Source organism: Cavia porcellus, unplaced genomic scaffold (assembly GCF_034190915.1).
Source record: "Cavia porcellus strain 051 isolate PalLab524CR breed Dunkin Hartley unplaced genomic scaffold, mCavPor4.1 scaffold_24, whole genome shotgun sequence".
NCBI lineage: Eukaryota > Metazoa > Chordata > Mammalia > Rodentia > Caviidae > Cavia > Cavia porcellus.
Genome location: NW_026947507.1, coordinates 38148243 through 38170188, shown reverse-complemented (window position 1 = coordinate 38170188; position 21946 = coordinate 38148243). Strand labels below are relative to the sequence as shown.

At 45.3% G+C, this 21946-nt stretch overlaps 1 protein-coding gene across 5 annotated transcripts in view; it reads right to left on the bottom strand.

Annotated features, from left to right (window-relative positions):
• Window positions 1–21946, bottom strand: part of Dock5 (dedicator of cytokinesis 5) — a 182665-nt gene that overhangs the window by 6129 nt on the left and 154590 nt on the right. For 4 of the 5 annotated variants that reach the window (XM_013143478.3, XM_063234885.1, XM_063234884.1 and 1 more), the window contains 13 exons: window positions 20426–20515; window positions 18877–18981; window positions 16716–16857; window positions 15432–15513; window positions 14800–14884; window positions 14276–14362; window positions 12029–12205; window positions 7661–7744; window positions 6684–6821; window positions 5259–5425; window positions 1769–1937; window positions 999–1137; window positions 105–205 (listed from right to left, as the gene is read on the bottom strand). In XM_013143478.3, coding sequence (XP_012998932.1) covers window positions 105–205; window positions 999–1137; window positions 1769–1937; window positions 5259–5425; window positions 6684–6821; window positions 7661–7744; window positions 12029–12205; window positions 14276–14362; window positions 14800–14884; window positions 15432–15513; window positions 16716–16857; window positions 18877–18981; window positions 20426–20515 — 1566 coding nt within the window. Of the gene's footprint in view, window positions 1–104; window positions 206–998; window positions 1138–1768; window positions 1938–5258; window positions 5426–6683; window positions 6822–7660; window positions 7745–12028; window positions 12206–12254; window positions 13488–14275; window positions 14363–14799; window positions 14885–15431; window positions 15514–16715; window positions 16858–18876; window positions 18982–20425; window positions 20516–21946 lie in introns of those variants that run through there. The other variant, XM_063234887.1, reaches the window with a different exon arrangement.

The following is a 21946-nucleotide window of genomic DNA, read 5'->3' as shown; positions in this document are numbered from 1 at the left end:
GGACAAGTGTGTAGGAAAACCTGTCCTCTCAAGAGCGTGGAGCACACTCTGTGGTCTCCTCAGGAGAGTGTCCCATAGCATCGCTGCCCACTGTGCATCCCTACCTCGGTGGAGTTCCGCTGGCTGCTCTCGTAGGGCTTGCTTTTTGGGGGAGGCGGAGGTGGGATAGAAGGCACCAGCCCATCTGCCTGCAAAGACGGGGAGCCTGGAAATGACACAAAGCAGATGGAAGTGGACAGAAGGATTTATCAAGGACTCTCAGAGAAATAATGCCACAGTAACAACCCAAGCAGCCCAGTCAATGGACTTTACAGGGTGGACTACATAGGAGGACTTTACAGGGAGAAAGAAGAAGGTTGCTCAATGATAAAGACAGCGACCTTCACTCACCAGAAGGCTTCGCAAGGAATTCTGAAGTCAAACTTCCATGTTCTGCTCAGAAGTTTTTTACTATTGAGCTGCAGGTGAGAACACCTCTGGAATTTAGGGTATCCCTGTGCTATCTGATACACCCCAAGCGTTCCAGAAGACCTTATCTAATGAACTCTAACTCCTGCCTCCCACGAGGCAATGGCAGATATATCCTTTCACCTTGCATCTTGTGCTGCAGGCACCTTACAGTTTTTCCTAAGTGTTGTGCACTGCTGCGAGTAGTAGAGGGCATGAGTCTAGTTCTCATCCATGAACAGGTCTAACTACTCAGTAACTAGCTGAGTTACTCCCTGTCTGTCTGGTTCGAATCTGAGCCTATATCTCATTTATTCCTCTGCAACTGGATAGAGGATATTCAGAACCTTGGGATCACCGTTCAGCAAAATTAAATGATCTCACGACAGCCCAAGAATCATTTACCAATACCCAGTTGGTAACTGGGGACAGTAAATTGAATCAACCTTGCAACAGTTCTGTATTATTTTTGGCTGGCTTGATTAAAAATTGCCCCGACTCATAACCATAATCCCTCAAGGTAAAGAGTATGAAAGGCACATGAAACTTACTTAGGGTCCTGGTCGATTTGGGAGTGAGCGGAGGTGGGCTCAAGGGAGTGGAGTGGGGTGGTGACGAGCTGGGAAACGGTGTTAGGCGACTGTCCACCAGCTGGAGACTCTTCGGCCTTTGTGTCTTTCTGGCCGGGCTCTAGCATCCAGGAGGAAAGCCCAGTGAAGCACCCTCCCGGAGAGGAAGGCCGAGCCTACCAATGCCCTGACCAGCTCTGTCTGTTGAGGGGAAACTGGGAGAAGGGCTTAATTCCAGGAGCTGGTTTTAAGGTTCCACATGGCTAGGTACCAAGCAGAGACCCTAACTAAGAACCCCTGGGCCACGGACTCTTTCCTAGCAGCCCTCTGGCTTCACTGTGCCCACAGCTGGGCTATCATTTAGTTTAGCAGTGAGCCACCCTGGTTCTCAGGGAAAGGTGGTCTCACTGCGCTTAAGTTGATGTGGCTTCTGGAACAATTTTATTTTTAAGATAAAAGAAGAAAAATGACAGTTTTAACTGACTTGCGGGACACAGTGGCAAGAACCACAGCCCCAACCAAGCCCACATCACCTTGTGGGTCTGAGACCTTGAGCTCACACTGACTCAGCACCCCGCTGAGTCTCCACACTGCTTTCCTCCCTCCATCCAGATTGACACCAGATAAGCCACACTCAGGCTTCTCCTGGCTACCGGGGACTCCCTGCCCTGCAGCCCAGCGACACGCCTACTCTGAGGCCAGCACGGGGCCCTTGATGCTTTCTGTTTATTTCCACTGATTTCACTCTTTACCATCAGATCAGGGTCCACAGCCTTCTCCGAAATGACCTGGGACTTGCTCAGACTCCAGTCTTTCCGCTTGAACTTGGCGGTCCGGGTCTCACTGTCCTCTTTGAAGGTCAGTTCTTCCACTCTGGCACCTGAGGAGGCCCTGCGCTCAAACAGCGGCTCCAAGACGGACCTATCAGCCAGGACAAGGGACACAGATCATAAAACACTGATTCCTCAACAGCGGGAAGTCACTCCAAATTAGAAGGGGCACAGCTCACAACCTGACCGCTACCCATCCCTTCCCCTCTGTCTTTTCATATGAGGTGCATTGGGTGCCTTTAAGGGATGAAAAAAAGGGATCCTAGGAAACACAAACACATGAAGCACGTATTACTTAATATCTGGGAATTCTAAACGTTAAAAATAATAAGGTCACATACTACGTATGGCATTACACGCTGGCACTGGTAATTAACATCAAGAATTGTAAACCCATCTGTCCCCTGAGAGGTCAGTGTATGGCTTCTTCTAAACATTCATACTGAGTAAAAACCGAAAGCTACCATGTACAAACATCTGTTATCATTTTTATTAAAATATTTTTTATATTGACAGGGATATTATTGCATTAAAATTTAAATGAACTTTTATGATTGCTTAGAAATAATGATAGAGCTTATATGTTTCACAGTAGGAGAAGGATTACGGAGAGTGTGTTGTATAATGTAAGCCCTAAAAATAATAAAATTTGGCATAAAGAGAAATTATACAACTACTTGGGAAACACCTCCTGATATACAGACAGGGAGGAAAAGCAAGGTGCTGAACTATGTCTAGGCTATAGCTGGAAATAGGAAGATAGATCTCTGTCAGTGGAAAAGGATGTATAAATAATATAGGAAATATCTGACTTACAGGGAAGGTGCTAACCAGGTAGGTTACTTAAATGATATGATAATGTGAATTAAAAATTTACCAAAAGTTAACTGATGACTTATATTCAACACCATTTCAAATACTTGGTGTACAAATATTCATCATTTATATTAGATTAAGTTGTCCACAAAACTGTGTAGGCACTGTTTTGGCACTTGGATAAGTATGTATACAGTTTTTTTATATTAATAACCAGATCTTAACAGTAGTTATCTGAGTAACAAGTATAACACATTTTTCTTTTATGTTTCCATATGAACATATGTTAACTTTGTAATCCGTTGGAAATAACTTTATGTAGAAAGGATGTAAAATAATTACTTTTTGGAGGGTGGTGGTGTTGGGGATCAAATTCATGACCTCACATTTGCCAAGCAGGCACTTTAAAATAATTACTTTTAAGTGTTTACATTTGAACATAATGAAAGGACAGCCCATACTTTTGGCAAGGAAATTTCAACATTAAAAAACCATTAATCTTCCTAAAGTTAGTCCATAAATTTAGCACGATCTGAACAAAAATAACAGGATTCCAGATAAGCTAATCCAAAAGTGGAAAACAGCAAAACTAGTCAGATAAATCCTGACAAGCAAGATAAAAAATGAAAAATGATTTAAATCTGTAGTAATTCAAACTGCATAATATTAGCATACAAATGGACAGGAACGTCAAGAAAATAGGGGGAAAAGTCCACACAAACCAAATAAATACATTTGATTTGTGAAAAGACTGACAATTCCAGTTAGCCGGCAAGAAGAGGAAGAAAACTGGGTAACGATTTGGAAAAGAAAAAGGCTGGCTCCTTATCTCACAACTAGTATCAGAATAAATTCCAAAGAATCAACAGATTTAACTGTGATTGAGAAACAGTAAAAATTGATGAAAACGTCAGTGCCTTTTTTATTATCTTAGAGTGGAGAAGTCTTTTGGGTTATAAAATCCAGAAGTCAAAAAATAAAATGCAGACTTACATGACTAAAAATCAGTGCAACTCAGTAACAAGTTAGAAATTATATTCAAGTCAAAATACAAAGAAGAAATTCATAGCACAAATGGCCCACAATCCAACACAGAAACAGATACAAAGCATTTGACCTTGGTTCACAGTAATAAAATTCAATTATTAACAAATGAAAAGATTCGCAATGTCACACAGAAAATACCTATACAGGAAAATATTTTATATAACAACAATAACAACAACAGAAAGCAAATGAAAAACTCCAACATTTTCCCCCTATCAGACTAGCAGCAATTACAAAGACTGGTGTGAGAAGCTTTGGTGGGACAAGGGCATAGGTAACCATGGGAACTGGCCTAATCGTACAGAAGTCTGCTTAGGAGTAATTTTCAAAATTGCTAATGTTTATCTTTGATAGGACAATTTCATATCTAGGGCTTTTCTCATCTGGAAATGCTTGGGTTCCAGTGCAGAAGTGCCTTTGCATCCTCCCAGGACCCAGTCACAGGAAGATAACAGGATAAAGCTTTTGGGAGGAGGTGGACCCAGTGGGATGCCTTTAGAGCCCTGGGAACCCCGACAGGGTTGTTAGCAAAGGATGGAGTCTGCAATGTCCTTTCTCCACATGAGCCACTGCCACCTGCCACAGGCCTTTACCTGAGCCTGCCCTCTGCTGTCTGCACTTCGGTGCTAAACCTGGGAGCTTAAGGAACTTTTTTGCTTTATAAAGCAGGCTGCCTCTTGTATTTCATTGTAGCAACGAAAAACTGACTAATACATCCATCAGTTGGTTGCTGGAGGCCTGAATCATGGTACAGACATGAGATTCCTGCAGCTTCTGAAAGCATAGGAGGAGGTTCCTTGTGTTGTGAGATTGCCGTGATTTTTAAGATATATTACATTTAAAAAGCAAGGAAAAGAGAATGCTATTTTTATGTTTAAAAAGCATAGGTGGCCAGGAAAAGTGGCACAAGTCTGCAATCCCAGTTTCTTAGAACGCTGAGGCAGGAGGATTGTCAGTCAGCCTAAGTAGCTTAGTGTAGGGCTGGGGATTTAGCTCATCGGCATAAGCACCTGCCTTGCAAGCAGGCAGTCGTGAGTTCGATCCCTGGTACTGCTAAAAACGAAAAAGACAAAAAAACAAAACAAAAAAACTAAGTAGCTTAGTGAGACTCTGTCTCAAAATATAAAAGAAAAAGGGGATGGAGAGGTAGCTCAGTGTAGAGTGCTTCTAGGTTTTGAACCCCCATAGCATACACATAAAAAAAAGGTGTGGGGAAGAACATACACTTAGACGTTGCTGTGTTTCCTGCGAAGAGCTGGGTGCCTGTGGCTGGGAGCCCAGGATCTCAGGGAGATTCTTCATGATGTAATCTTCTACCTTTGGAGTTTCACACTATGTGATCGCATTACCCACTGAGTAAATTGTAAAACTATTTTTAAACATTGGAACGACCCAGAGGCTAACAGCTGCGTGCTCTAAATTAGTTTCCTCAGAGGACTCAGGCACCTAGATGGACTAGAGGACTCGGCCCAAGTCTCACTCTGGGGACCAAAGACAAAGCGAAGGTGGCCCCGCCCCCACCTCCAGAGGAGTATGGGTCCCAGCTTACCCATCAGATCCCGGCCTGGAAGGAGCATTATCAGAGGAGTTGGAGGAGGTGGAAACCACAGAGGAAGCCACGGAGGTGACAGACAGCCTCCGTAGTGTGGAGGACATGATGTAGGGCAGGACCAGGGACCCCGTGCTGCTCTGCTTCTTCTCAGGAAAGTTGGGTGGCTGAAAAACACGGGGTTCCTCGGGTCAACAGGCACAGAGCTCAGCCCATGCGATCCGGCCCACGCGTACTGGTTTTGTTGTTTTAATGAAACACTGGCTTAAGGAAATCTGCACAGCTGTAGCTGAACCTGGAGAATCTGCTGATGCACTTCCACAAGAAATGTCACCCAGGGATTACCCCAACAGGATACCATGCTCAACTTACTTGCTAATCCTGGCCTGCTTCTGATAATGCCTGCATTTAGCTGGGTAAAGATTTAGTCCTGCCGTCTGAAACTTTTGTGCAAAAGATGACAACCGGACATTGACCAGGGAAGTTCTCGCTTGCCATGATCAAATGTCACGCTATCGTTTGTCAGTATTTTCATGCCATACTGTTCTGACTCTATTCTGACTCTTTTGGCATCTGAAAAAACCTCAGCAGCATCAAGAAACCCAGAGCTAGCAGCAGTTAAGAAGTGAATTTATGGGGAGAAAGCAGGACCAAGCCCCTGGCTGACTGAAAGAGAGGGTTAGAAAGATCCTCAGGAGAGAAGTGTAAAGGGCCCGAAGGAAGAATTTGAAAACCAGAGGCTCAAGAATAAGATTGCTGAAGAGAGCAGAGCAAACTCAAGGACCAAAGAGCAGAGCAGCAACCTAGAACCAGCAATACAATTGCCAGCTGAGGGATGGTTAGCGTGTGCATTGCTCACCCAAGCTCCTCAGCAAGGGAAGAGAAAATCACAGATGCGGAAATGTGTTAAGCCTGGCAGAGCAATCAGTTGGATGTGTTATAAAAAGTAGTTGACAATTGTTTTCCCCTTTAAAGGCACAAAAGCTGTGAGTTTATCAAAATAGAAAAGATTTGGAAAAGCTAAAACATAGGAGTGGCCAGTGGCTGGGGTTAAGAAAAACTCAACTGCAAGTCTTGGGATTCTCAAAGTGCTGTGGCCAGCTGTGTCACCTCCGGATCCCCTGGAAACTTGTTAGAAAGATAAATACGTGGGCCACATAGATCTGTGGGATTAGCAACTCTGGGGATAAGGACTGGTGATCTGTTTTCACAAGCCCTACACTAGATGGGAGGGACATACCAGTTAGAGAACCTCTATCTAGCACAAGGACAGTTCAAGGTCATCAAAAGCAGACCACGAACTCTGTTCCTGCCCACATTTTCATGCCTAACCCACACTAGTCTGACTCACTCGGCACCTGAAAACTTGGCCAATGGCACAGAGGAGAGTAGAAGAAGCTGGAGGGCTGCTTAGACAAAGCCTACCAGCGTGATGACCCCGTAGAGCTTCTCTACTTTCTCCTTGAGTTCCCGGAAGCACGAAGACAACCGGTCATGTAGGGGCCTGAGCTGCTCCGTCAGCTTCTCCCCGTGGATTCGGATCCCTTCTGTGAGCAGAGGCATCTGCAAGGCAGGGAATAAAAGACATGAGGTATGGTTTAGAAGAGGGACAATTCAGATTTGGAGGTTGGGGGAGGGCAGAGGTGGGGCTGGACAGGTTAAGTGGCAGACAGGGCTACCAGTGAGAATTCAGCTCTCAGTGGACTGCAGGTGCTCTGGTCAAGATTCCAAGAATTTACACACCAAGGCTAGAAGAAAGCCCCGAACTCGGGAAGAGCTGAAGAGAAGGCAAAGCCATCTGAGCTTGGGCCTTTCTGAGGATGGGCACTGACAGGTTTTGGCCCCAGACTCAATTTAATGGCTGCATTTTCTACCACCGTCCACTGAAACAAGGAGGAAGGAAAAAATGACGCCCACATAAGCCGGGCATGGTGGCTCACGCCTGTAATCCCAGCACTCGGGAAGCTGAGGCAGGAGGACCATTTCGAGTTCGAGACCAGCCTGGGCTACAAAGTCAGCTCAAGGCCAGCCTGAACTGCATGGAGAGACCCTGTCTTAAAAAGACAAAAATGAGGGGCTGGGGATTTAGCTCAGCGGCATAAGCGCCTGCCTTGTAAGCAGGCAGTCGTGGGTTCAATCCCCGGTACCAATAAAAAAAGAAAAAGACAAAAATGAATGAATGAATAAATAAATATGACGCCCACATCTCTCTGTTCCAGGAAGGCACATTTCAACACTGTGCCACTCCTTACCTCCTCTGCCAAATGGATACACACACACAGGCTGCAGTCCCACGGAGTTTAAAGGGAGAATAAAGGAAACTCAAAAGTGGCTATGGAGACTGAAGCCCTGCAGAGCGGCTGGGAGCCAGGGGCTGGCCAGGGGCTTCCCTGACCACTGACCTGTAATGCTATCAGCCTCTTCAGTAGTTCCACCTTCTCCTGGTCCTCGGGGTGCTCCTGTAGGTATTTTTCTGTAAAGAAAGCCTAAAAACACAACATGCACAATCACTGAGTACAGGACACTCCCATCAGTGCCCCGAACGCTACCAGAGAGACGGGACGCGCCCAGAGGTGAAAAACATCCTTGCCTAGTTAGCAACGCCTCTCTATAAACGCGCTCCTTTCCTGGGATGGCGGTCCCACAGTGGATGATATTTAAAAAATATGTCCCATCTGTGGTCTTTGTGGAATCAGGAAAATTCTTGTGAGAGTTCATTCTCAATAATCACCAAGCTCCCACACTCACTCATTAAATAAGAATCACCAGCAAAGCAAAATAATCACTAAAACAACAGTGTTTCCAAAGGATGAAGAAAAGACCAAAAACTCTAAAACTTTTAGTTAAATTAAGTGTGTAGATATCATTAGGAAAAAAAACTCAGAATGTTAACAACAGGCAGGAGATGGAGCTCATAGATTTTTTGCTCTCTTCCCCCTGACTCCAACTGTATCACACATTTTTTCCGCCAGGGAGTGAAGGTAAGTGTCTTTACATCTCACTACTCAAAAAGGGAGTTCTGAAAACAAAACAAGATACAGACATCAGGACATCTGAGGATAGCACCGGCTGGTTGCTCTCACTATTTAACATCAGCAGCACGTTTATTACAAATATCAGCCACCATGTAAGGCAGTGGAACACAGAAATAAGCCCTAACCCAAACACAGGCTGTACCTAGCTGAATAGCTAAGGACAGACTTACTAGGAAAGAAAAAGAGACATCTGCAGTATACATTTCCAGCAGGAGTTGGATATTTTCTCTTGGGACCTTAATCTTCATTTTTGGAGATGTTTTTTAGTGGGTATTGGGATTGAACCTGGGGTCCTTGCATTAAGCTACAGCCCCAATCTCTCCCCTGCCCCACATCAACTTTTTTGAGGTTAAGTTCTAATTTGCCCAGGCTAGACTCTAACTTTGTAATCCTCCTGCCTCAGCCTCCCAGAGTGCTGATACTACACATGTGTGCAACCATGCTTGGCTTGAAAGAGCATTCAAGACCAACCTGCACATTTACTCTTTTCCTCTGCTTTGTGAAAGCAAAATACCACTATATGAAACAGGACAGAATTATAAAAGTGACCAACCCATTTTATATGGCAAACTGAATATGACAATCTCTTGTAGGCTGAGTCCTCCTTCCCCACTCCCCAAAATTCATACGCTGATGTCCTCACCCCCAGGATCTCACAATATCATCTAATTTTGGAAATTGCACTGTTGCAAAGTTAAGATGAGGAGATCAGGCTGAGGGTTTAGCTCAGTGGCATAAGTGACTGCTTGGCAAATGCGAGGTCGTGAGTTCGATGCCCAGCACCGAAAAAAAAAAAAAAAGAAAAAAAAGATGAAATCATTCTCAGGGATGAGTGGACCCTACTCTGATATGATCAATGTCCTTATGAAAAGGACACCTGCACACAGAGAAAGCCACGTAAGGAGACATAAAGTGACAGCAGACACCTACAAGCTTGCCACCTTTTGCCAGATGATGGGCATGGACCAGACTCTCCTTGACAGCCCGTGGAAGAAACCAACCCTGCTGACACCTTGATTTCATTCTTGGCTTCCAGAAAGGTGAAAGAACACATTTCTGCTGGTCTAAGTCACTCACGATGGCAGGCCAGAAAAACAAACAAAACAGAGAATATAAATACACGCATCAAGAGTACCAGCAAAAGGAAGCTCTAGTAAACAGCGGCAAAGCACCTCACCCAGGCCAGAACTGTAACTACGGGGAACAGCGGCAGAAACAGAGAAGTAGTCTTTCCTCAGGTTTTCACCCATGCCTACCCTTCAAACACAAGCAGTTTCAACTTCTGAGAGTTAAAGCAAGTTTCTGATAAATGATAAAACGCACCAGTGCTCTGGCAAGCTGACATTTGTCACCCTGCAGAGCTGCCCAGGACACACAGAACAGATGATTCAGTGCTGACAGCAGTGTTCCCATCTCTCAGGTGAGTCATAAAGGTCACCTGTATCTGGTATGTAGGGATGGGTTCCCCAGTTGATCATTAGTCATGGTGATTCATGGTACATTTTTTTCTAACGTTTAGGTAGTACAGAGTCACATGTATTCACTGAAAGCATACACTAGGACTTTTTAGCCCTTGGTTCTGAAATTCACTTTATATATCTTTCCTTTTTGACCTTCCTTGATTGACTGATAGAGTGAGCTGTATCTCTCTGCTCCCTTCTTTCTGTTCTGGCACTGGGGCTAGAATCCAGGGCTTTTACACTAAGCTACATCCTCAGCCCTTTTTACTGCTTTTTATTTTGAGACAGGTTCTCATAAGGTTGCCCAGCTGGGCTCCAACACTATATCCTCCTGTCTCAGCCTCCCCATGTGCTAGGATTGCAGGTACACACCACTATGACCAACTCTTTTTTTTAAGTAGAAGACTGTCATGTTGAAAAAATTTCTTTTTTTTTTTTTTTTTTTTTTTTTTTTGTTTTTTTCCTTTTTATCGGTACCAGGGATCGAACTCACGACTGCCTGCTTGCAAGGCAGGCGCTTATGCCGCTGAGCTAAATCCCCAGCCCCTGAAAAAATTTCTTAGGAAATTATTTACAGACATTTTCACATAAGAATTTATGGTTTAGGGGTATTCCATGAGCAATTGATATTTGGAAAAATACATAAAAATTAGTACCAGAAAAAATATATACTCAAAGCACTATGGTATTAAAAAGAGCAATGTATTTTGGACCCTATTTCTGTACTGACTTCTGCTGTAACAGTGAGAACTATTATTGAAACTGGCAATGAAAATGACAAAACTAGAATTTATCTCTGGTGTTGAGTCTTTCCCAGCTGCTGAGTACAGTAAGACTAAAGAAGGTTAAAAAGTTAAAGAGAGAAAAGACAGATTGTTCCTACAGCCAGGCATGGTGGCACATGCCTGTAATCCCAGCACTTTGAGAAGCTGAGGCAGGAGGACTGCTGCACGTTCCAGGCCAGCCTGGGCTAAACAATGAGTTCTAAACCAGCCTGAACTGCACAGTCAGACCCTGTCTCAGGAGATGGGGAAAAAAAAGATTGATCCTATAGCGGCTGCCACAGTGCATGGTGCATCACCCACGAAGAACATTCAAATTACCCATGCTGCTCCAGGTGGACAGGGGAAGCCGGAAGGAGCCGCCCCCACCCGCTGCCTAGATGACATCCTTTAAGCAGTCAGGCATTGCATAATGAAGTCTTGGTCACTAACTGACCAAGTGAACAATCACAGTGTTCCTGTAAGATCTGATCACCAAGTGACGACTTAGTTTGTGTAAATCTTTGCATGATGACGCAATAGCTCAATGGCACATTTCTCAAAAGGTATTAAGGGCAGCAGGACTCCACACAGGACAGTCACCCTCACATCAGTCCTGTGGGGTATTTTCCTCATTTGCAGAGACCTGGAGCTCAGAGAGGTGACAATGTCACCTGAGAGTACAGAGTGGTGGGTGAAAATCCCTAAGAGGACAGGACCACCAAGCCCCTGCTCTTCTAGGGCATCACAGAGGAGCAGAAGCAAGCGCATCAGCCAGGGATCGCTGTCTCCTTGTAGCAGCGCCTTCTGTTTCCTCCAGCCTGCAGCAAACGATTTCCTTCTTTAGTGTTCATTCATATTCAATAAGAAGACTCTGGAAGTATTTAGCTACCACAAATATACCACAGCAATTCTGAATCCTGCCTCTTTTTAATTGTACTTAACCTGTATTGAGCGCATGACGTCCGCTTTAAATGGTGCTACAATCACACCTTACATAACGGATTAAAACGGTAGTTGGGCCCCTTTCGTGCTTTTTCAGAACAGCAGATACAACCACTTATCCGAACTAATTTCATTCATTGTACATGTAAGGCCATCACTTGGTCTGCACCACAAAAAACTTGGACAAGGATTCCTAGAAACTCATTCTAAACAGTGAGTCTCTGCCTTTCCCTGCAGAGGCAGCTTCTCTTCCAGAACATTCTGGATTCCGGGGTTCACCTAACAGCTGTCTGCTCTTAGAGGGAAAGAAAGAGCGGGTACATAGACCCAGAGCATATGTGGGTGAAGTTCTTTCCCTGATGCTTTATGGGCCAGGGGCTGACCCCTGACTGGGTTATGGCTGCTCTCCAAGACATTTAAGGTCAGGGATAATATTTCTGCTAATTTTATTGCCTCTTCATGGACAGGAGAGTGAAAAACCACAGTGGTTGCAGAAACAAATTTGCCAGCTGTGTAATAACAGCAGACAGGGAGGCCTGGAGACCCGTGGGATTTGGGGACCCGCCCACCTTTTCGTAGTTGGAGAATCCCCCCATGACAGCTGGGTCCACGATGCCGTTGAGCAGCATGGACAGCGGGTGCACCGAGAGGGAGCGGTCCCAGGCGTGTTGCTGCACGCAGTTGCTGATCTTCTCATTGGTCAGCTCCATGGTTTCGATGGCATTCTCCAAAGGGCTGATTTCTTCCTGAGGGGCAGAGTGCAAGGAAGCAGGAGATCTGTGAGCACCACAGCAAAGACTGAGACAGCTTAATGACCCCCCTGCTAGAGGTGTCAAACGTCCATGAGCTGTAGGACAGTGAAGTTTTGCTTGTCAAGATTATGTTTATTTAGGACCCCATACTTTTCTGCAGTGGTGTTGATAAAGAGTAACCATAGATAGGGTCTATAGCTAACAAAAGTCAGAAATAATAGATTAGAATATTCAGGCTGAGTTTTAGAAAAATTGAAATCAGATGCCATATACACTTAGAGAGAGCTCCTACTATGGAGTGTGTTCCAATGCAGGTTTCTAGAAAAACCCATTATTAGTCACAGGACCACCTATTTGAAACTTGATTCCAAATGTCTCTATCCAGAATCGATAGCCAAGCTTGAAGAATGATTTATCTGAAGAATGTGCTGAGAGGGCTGGGGATTCAGCTCAGTGGTGCAAGCACCTGTCTGGCAAGCATGGATCATGAGTTTGATCCCTGGTACAAAAAAAAAAAAAACAAGTGCTGAGAAACAATTTTTTCTTTTGCATCGCTGAGGATGGAACCCAGAGCCTTGCACAAGCTAAGCAAGTGCTCTGTCACTAAGCTGTATCCTGAGTCCATGAAACATTTCTTGAGCAGCTACATTAAGTGCTATGCCATACACCACAGTTATTAAAGTGATTAAGACATACAGTCCTCCCTCAGTGTGATCAAGCTATACAGTCACCCCATTATCTGTAGAGGCTGAATCTAGGACCCCAGAGGATAAAAATATTTGCAGCCATTCAAGTCCCAGATACGAAATGGCATAGTATTTGCATACAATTACCTATATCCTCCCGCATACTCTAAATCATCTTCAGATTACTACTATAATCCCTAACACAATACAAAAGCTACTACACTGTCATGTAAATTACACTGCAATTATTGGACCATATTACTTAGGGAATAATGGTAAGAAGAAGGCCTGCATATGTTTAATGCAGATGCCACTGTCTTAGGCCTAACTACAAGGTGCACAATGCATGTGCTTCAGTCTGCAGCTGGCTGAACCTGAGGAAGGCAACCTGCGGATAGGGAGTCTGTTATAATTTTTGGCTGGCAGAAGATTCTAGTTTACTGGGGAGTGAAGACTTGCAAACAACATAGGCTGGAAAGATGTCCAGGTTACGAAAGCACAGACTAAAGGACACCTAACAGTACCTGAGATAAGGCTTTGTGGAAAAGGAGGTGCCCACACTGGATCTGGATGGGAGTTGTGGATTCCAGCTGTGGTGAGAGAACACTTCAGGCAAAGTAAAAGACCCAGTATCACAGAGGACTGAAATAGCACGGCGCTCTCAGTTTAGTTCCGATACACTTTCTGGGAGAGGGAAGGAGATGATGGAATAGGGACAGCTGACTCACAAAGGCCTGTCCACAGATGAGGAGGAGTCTGAGCTCTGCACCGTAGGAGGCTGTGAGCGTAAGAATGTGGAATCCTCTGTAATAGGGTACACCCAAGCCAGCGAGGAAAATGGGGGGTGAGAGGCCAGAGCAGAGAGGTCAAGGGGAGTCTTCTTCAGGGACATGAACCAGAGGTGACACAGGGACAAGAAAGTGGGGCCACAATTAAGGGGGCTGATAAATCAAGTAGCTCGAATAAATATTTAAGAAGTAAACAGGCAGCTTGAGGCAGTGGTGAGGAGAAGAAGTGAGCGTGACCGGGGATGTGATTTGCTGAGTGGAAAGAGAGAAAAGGGGCTCTGGGAGGGGAGATGTGAGGCACAGGACATTCTCCAGCGACATTCCAGAAATGTCTCTGGGCACTGGCTGGCTCCTGGAGGGGACAATGCTCCTCGGCCATAAAAGAGTCATTCACTGCGAGGAACCTTCAGGGGTGGCGCAGAACATCAGTTTTACAAAGAAGCCCTGTCCTACAATCACGCCTTTTATTTCTCTTTTGAAAAATAAAGCTGGCCACTGGTGCAAACTGCAAGAGAATTTAACAAGGCTGTTATTATATTTGCAGACAGAAAGCATCCCCCTCAGGTTCACTCCAAATGTCAATGACTCACTGTTGAAATCTGTTTGACTTCAAACCACTTGAGAATCCCGGGAAAGGTATAGGCCGTTGTGTACATGGTCCTTTCAATCCACATGTTCTGTGATGGGAAAGAAACAGAAAATGTAGATTAACTCAGCTTCAGGACAAGTCGCAACTGCCCCACCCCTACGGAGGCAGGCAGTTGAAAAACCTCTCCCACACACCTCGTCTTCGCAGGGAATAAGCCACATGATTATTCCTAAGTGTAGGGACTTTGGATGTTTGAGACTGACCAGGATCATCTCCTGGGTCCTCTGCATCCTAGATGGAAAACAGAGGCCTGGGAGGTGTGGCTTGCCCCAGATCAGCAGAGGGGCGAGTCTGAGTTTCCGGTCCCATGGTCTGGAGTCCCCCTTGAGATGACACCTGCTGTCTAGGTGATCAGCATTTAAGCGTCTCTTCTCAGGGGTGTCATCATTTCTGCCATGTACACTGTTGAGGTGAAGCCTCCAGCGCCCCCATACCTAGTTTTAGAAGGTGAATTTGTGCACTCACAGCAAATTCGTTGTCGGGATCTTTTTCTCCTTTCCGGAATGGTCGGGAATAGCTGAACTGCTGAACTTCATTGGCTCTGTAGTAGCTGGGGAAGGACAGGGAGACCGTGCTACACTCTTTCTCTTGAATAGGTGCTTCTGGCTCTAGACTCCAGGACATGGGGGCCTGCTGGCGCCAGGGTTCACCCCAAATGGCCCCTCACAGCCAACAGAGCCTGTGCTGACTTTATCCATCATGTTACTTTCTATTATTTATGAGTTTATTTCATAGCTCACAATGTTAACAGGGAACGTAATTATACCGACATTTCTGTAACCCATCCATCTCAGGAGGACTTCGGCGCCTCAAAAGATGAGATTCAGCTTCAGTCGCTGGGAACCAGCTGATCCTAGTGATGCTTCTGGAGTTGGAGGGAGTGCAGAGGGATCTGACCCCTAAATGAAATCCTGACTTCACTCTATCTAAACCACAAAATCCAAGACCTCTTGAATTACCAAGCTCTGCTCCTACATGTGAAATACATCAGGCAGTAGGTATTGCAAACTGTAATAAATTTAAAGCTTTGCTTTTGATGTACTCCAAAGAAAGGATGTGAGAGATAAATTTTTAGTAAAAATAAAAAAAACACTTACTTTAAGATCTGCTCGGGCACTGGCTTGTCCTTGTAGCTTGGGGGTAGGCTCATCACAGGCTTCACGGTGAAGCACTGCAGGTCTGGGACCTCGTTAAGGAAAGAAAGAACCAGCCCAGCAGCTGTGGCATCAGTGCAGCTCCCTGATCCTTCCAACTGACAGCTGCAAACAGCACTGGCACCCAACGGCCCCCTTATCACCCTGAAAACGGGGTTCCTGCAGCTGTCACCTGAGTGTCTAGTGCAGTGATTACTCAGGATTTCTTGTGGCCAGGGTCCTAGGTTTCTTGTTGCACAAAAGTAAGCAGCAATGAGATATCTGGAAGTAGATGGTTAGAAATGGTTTAAAGCCATTTCTTTTGGAAAAGCACCCTTCTGAAACAGGCAGAATTCAGAGCCATGGCACAGAAATTGCTTTTATCTTTGACTACCACCTGTTTATCAAGCGCCATGACAGAGACAAGAGTAGGTATTTTGATTCCCCTTCTGCAGAGGAGGATGCTTCAGTATGAGAAACGTTAAAATCCAAGGACAAACAACTGGGAGGCAGTGAAGCCAGGCCTTGGCATGGACTCCAGGCTAAAGGTATCTTCTCTGATTTAATGATGAGTCTCAGAAATAGCTTCTCCGGCTGCAAGGTCACAAGGGCAGACACAGTGGGTCCTCCACACTCAGGTTTGGTCTCTGAGTTAATCAGCTGAGGACCAGACATATTCTGTATAAAACTGTGTCTGTACTAAACATGCATGCTTTTATCCTTGTCATTATTCCCTAAACAATACAGTGCAATAACTATTTATATAGTATTAGTAATGTGTCAGGGATTCTAAGTACTTAATGAACAGATGATTTAAGTAGAGGGGAGAATGTATGTAGGTTATATTCAAATACTGCGCCATGTAAAACAAGGGAATTCAGCACCTGCAATTTGGAATCGGCAAGCCGAGGACTGAGGGGTCTTGGAACCACATCCCCTGAGGATATCAAGGAAAAATTATACAAATTGTCTCAAAGTCTATAAAAGAATCCCCAACTCTTTTAGAATAGGAAGTCTATTCTTTGCTTAAGATTCCCATCTGGCTAAAAAATGCATCCCTTCTTACGAAAGGTTTGTTACGCATCTCTTATCTAAGGATATTAAGGCCCCAAAGGTTTTACATGGAATGGGAGGCTGAGTCCTGAGAACCCAGGACACACTGCCTGCAGAGAAGGGCTTGCGACCCTTCACTTCCCTGGGCTGCCTCAGGGCACAGGCCACCAGACCACAGTCCCATAGCAAGGATGCACTGCTTTGGGGACATCTTGATGTCTTCTCCAGGGGGCGTGGTACTGGTCATCTTCTCAGCACTGGGGAACTGGGTCAGCAACCTCAGGCTGAAGTCCTCTCGCCTCTCATATTCCTTCCCCCGGTAGATGAAGATCTTATTCTGCAGGGAAGAGAAAACGGAAATCAGTACCCACAAAGAGGGAAGCCACAAGCAGAGTTCTGATGAAGGAAGACACCGGGCGAGGCACTGTACTGCCAGCCACAGCTCAGTCCACCACCCGCTTCTCCCGAGACCATGACATGCCCAGTGGTAGCATCACGTCTGACAAGATCTTGGGATTGAGCAGTTGCTTCGCATGCATTAATAATTACATGGCACAGGGCTCCTCACAGCGTGGCCCCACAACCACAGCCAGTCCACCAACAGTGTGTACAGATGTGCAAGGAAACAGGAGGCTTGTGTCCTAGTTTAAATCTATAGTACCTGCAGGCACCCTGTTCAACTTAGCTGATATTTTTCATTGCACGACATTTCTCCGTGGATGACATTTATACTCAGGTGTAAACCACTTCCCTATCTTATTAGGTGTAGTCCAGTACTTTCATTGGCACAGCCTTAGAGAACAGCATCCTTCATCCCAACATCCATCAATCCAGAATGCTTCCAAATCTGAAGCTTGTTGAGCACCATCATGACACTGCAGAAGTTTCCGATTTCAGAATATTTTAAATTTGGAGTTTTCTCGTCGGTTTCCCAGTTGGCTCCGAGTTCCCATTCATCATTTGATACAAGGAGCCATGGAACAAGAGGCGCATACAGCTCCTCCTGTCTTCATTAGATTAAGGGCAACACTAAGTCTAGAAACCCTGTGAGTCTCCCTGCCTGGTCCGCTGCTTTTTGACTATTATATGGTAACCTCAACCACAGCAGTAGTGTTGCTATGAACAGTGCACCAACACCTGTCTCTATTCTGGAACTATCGTTCAAGTTCGAGATCTGTGGATCAGATGCTGACTTGAGTACTGGAGGTTCCACCGTATCTCATGCCAAACTTCCAGTACCTGCCATGGCCTGACAGGCCCTCTGTGGCCTGGCACCACAGCTTTCTGGCCCCAGTCACTGGTCTCATGTGGAGGACCCTCACTCACCCCCTTACCATATCATGCAGCTGAAATGCTTTCGGGTTTGCTCCGAGGTCATTTGCTTGCTGAAGTCTCCCCTGTTCACTCTGTGTCACACTGCGGTTCCATCTCCATGCCTGTCTCTCCTCACCCTCCCCGGCCCCTGTGCTACCGCATACTCACTGGACCACGTACATCGCACAAGGCAGTGTTCAGGCCATCACTGCCTAGATGTTACCGATTTATCTCAAGTTTAGCTGTATTTTGTCCCAGTGATGGGGAAGTGACTAATATAAACCCCTACGATCACTGTGAAGAGATAGCTTTCTAATCTACTTGGACTTCATAGGGTCTTATAGCACAGGATACCTTTCTTGGTTATAGTTCAAATTTTATTCATTATTCAGCATCTCCCTCATTTTGAATAATATTTGTTCAAATACAGTCAGGCCTAAAAGAGGTGCTCTTTTTGAAGAGGTAACAGTTTTTCTGTTTTTTTTTTTTTTTAACTTTTTATCGGTACCGGGGATCGAACTCATGACCACCTGCTTCCAGGGCAGGTGCTTATGCCGCTGAGCTAAACCCCCAGCCCCTAGCTTTTCTGTTTTTTAAACTGCAACCCCTTACCACATTACAGAAATTTTTGAGAGAGGAGAAAAATACTGTCCTTGTCACAATTACAGTTTTTGTTGTGTGAAGACTCTTCAGAGTGCTATTCATAGGATACTCGCTTTCCAAGTAGCTCTGGCTGGAAATAAAATAAGCAGCTATCCAGACCAATCTACATCTGTCCCCAGCCTGAGCAGCAGCGGCTCCTTCCTCTTTCCACCAGGGGAGGGATTATGCGAAAGACCTGGCAGAAGGCTGTGGGCCTGGGACTCGGATGAAGAAGCCTGCACTCTGGAAGTGCTTTCCCTCCTGGCCTCCTGAGAACAAAGCCAGAGCAGCTGCTAATGGGCTGTCCAGCATCTGCATCTTTAAAGAGCTGCCTCTAGGGCTCTTCCTTCCCCTGGACCCTGTGGCCTCCTGGCCTTGGAGACCCCCTCAGGCTCCTCACCCGTAGGAAAGAAGGAAAGCCCTGTCCATAGTACCCCACAGCAAAGTACTCAGGCTGGGGCCTCATGGCCTTGATGATGTTCTCATAAAACGAGGCTCTTTTTTTCTGGAAAACAAAATAAGACATTCCGCCAAGAGGTTAAAAGGATGCTGTAAAAAAACAAAAAACAAAACAGCCAGTTTGCTTGGTTGTTTCTCATGTAACTCAGAGACCCAAAAGGTCTTCTGAAAACACACCCTAGGAACAAGGAGTGGCTTTACGGGACTGGAAGTTTCCGATCTCAATTCCACACATGTGGTATCATTACTCCTATTTTTAATTCTTTCATTCCTCACAAGGGCTGTGACTTAATGAAAGCCAACTGTCGGTAGCTGGACCTGGAGGGCTCTTAACCCTCACCCCACAATGGTTGCCCTGCCTCTCGATGAACCTACCTAGTGAGAGAGGGCAGAATCCTGTGCACTTAGATGGAAAGGCGTGACCAACAGCTCAGCTCCCTTCAGCTGAGGAAATTATTAAGGGCATTTTGGGGCTTATGAAGGCACTGGGGAATTTTTCAGAAAGTTTGTGGAAAAACAACTCCTCAAAAAAAGGTTCATTCCATGATGAGGGTAACCTGACCTTTTATGACTCCGGCCCTAAAAGTTACCCTCTGCAGCAGCACCTTTTGGCTACAACATTTATTTATTTATTTTAGTTTAATTTTTTTTTGGCCTTTTTCCTTTTTATCGGTACCGGGGATTGAACTCACGACTGCCTGCTTGCAAGGCAGGCGCTTAGGCCGTTGAGCTAAATCCCCAGTCCCAACATTTATTTATTTTGACAGCACTGAGGGTTGAATCCACTGCCTCACGCATGCTAAGCAGGTAACTGTACCACTGAGTCACACACTCCTATCCCTTTACAATTTTTCTTTCCAGACAGGGTGCCATTTGGTTGCCCAGGCTGACCTGGAACTTGCAATCATCCTGCCTCAGCCTCCCAAGTATGCCGTCATGCTTGGCACCACTGGACATCTAAAAGGTTACTTTTGTTTTCACTTTATTGTTTTTAAGCAGTTGCAGTGTGCCCACAGCCAGATGTCACATATAGGTATGGGGGACTGTCAAAGTTAAGCATCCAGTGACAAAGGGAAAAGGAAAGTGGCAAAAAAAAAAAAAAAAAAAAAAAGAATCTGGCAGAAGCATTTACAGCTCACCAAGCTGTGCACAGTGGTGCCCCGGAGACATAGCTAGGTCTTAGCAGAGACGTGAGGATATGGACCACAGGGCCACACCACATCCTCCCTCCCTCTCTCTCTCTCTCCTTCCCGCCCACCCATCCATGTACTCCTGGGATGGACTCCTGATCACACGCTTGCAAGGCAGACACTTATGCCACTGAGCTAAATTTGCAGCCCAACGATCAGAACTTTTGAGTCAGGCTTCTTTAATTTCAAGTAAGCTCACTTCTGCATCTCAAAGAGCAGCACTGATCCTGACTTCCCTTCATCCACAAAAGAACATTTTCGTGAGCACCTGTCCCAGCGGCCCTCTGGGCCCAGACTCACCAGCAGGCTGCCAAGGCCCTCGTAGTCAAATATCTTGCTCTCATAGTTCTCAGCCAACTCCTTGCTCAGTTTGATGGCCTTCTCCCACATCTTCGAAGGAAGGAAAGCAGGTGAGACTTGGCGGACAGAGCATTCACTGGGCCCAAGTCAGCAGACAGGCAGTCTGAGGGTTTTTTCTCAATGCGTTTCAACCGTTGCATCAACACAATCTTTCCTTCCTGAAGCCACAAGGATGCTACAAGTCTGAGAACCCCTCATCCCAAATGCCTGGGGCTAGGAGGGTTTCCAATTTCGGGGTATATTGAGTTTGGATATTTGCATAGAAGTTATGGGGGTAACATCCTCAAACTAAAATGCCTTGAAATCTGAAAGTTTGGGTATCACGTTGGTGAGGGTCCTGAAGATATTTCCAGGGAGCCAACGAGGTCAAAACTACTTTTGTAATAACACTAGTATTATTTCTTTCATCCTCGTTCCAGAGGTCACATGATATACGATACCACAGTGGAAGGAACACAGGGGCCCGTAGAGATCCTGCTGCTTCCACTGATCTAGCCCTCATAAAAGTTTGCAAAGTGAATGCTGGCATTAGAAATCTCTAATAAATACAGTAATTTATCACAATACATATGATCCACATTAACAGGTTACAGACTTGGCATTGTTGTCAAAGGAGCTAGCAAGTAAATATTTATAATGTTCTGTGTTTATTTCTAAAAGTACAAATACAAACAGAATCCATAAGAACAAAAGTACTTTGGGAGCCTCAGTAATTTTTTAAGAGGACAAAGGCTTCAGGATCTAAAATGTTGGAGCAAACACACCCAGCTTCTAGATTTCAACTTCCTCACACAGAAGACAGAGACAGTATCTACCTATTAGAGTATAGGAAGAACTAAATGAGGGGGAAAGCCTAAAAGTCATTAGAAACAGTAATTAGCAGCACTAAACAGATGACATTCTATCATGATGATGATTTAGCTTATGTACTATCCAGCAATTTAAGTAAATAACACAGACATAAAGGCTGGAAGAGACAGTCCCCAAGCATTTTCTAGGCCCAGTTTGAGATTTGTTTAGCTAGCATGACACAACTTTCTTGCTTTTCTTCCAAACATCCTCTAAATTTCGTTTTTCCATTTTTAAGTTGAAAGCTTTTCTACTCATCCAGTCTGCTGCCTCAGACTCCACAACTTCTGGCCCTGTTTCTGTCTATTTTACCCTCTTGCTCCTGTGACTGGTTAAGTTCCCTGTGACCTCCAACCCCTGGGGTCAGGCCAGGGTGACCTGTGAATGGGGTGTGTGCCACGTTCCTCCAAACAATCTCTTGAGAATGGGTAGCTACTGACGCTTCTGACACCCAGCAAAATTTAAACAGAAACCAGGGTTATAAAATCATGGGGCTTTGGCCTGCGCCTTCTATCTTCATGATGAAACTGTCATCAATGGAAGGCTCTTCACTGACTTCAGACCCAAGGTACCTAGTCGCTTTCACACTCAGCTCCCCCAGGGACAGGAGTG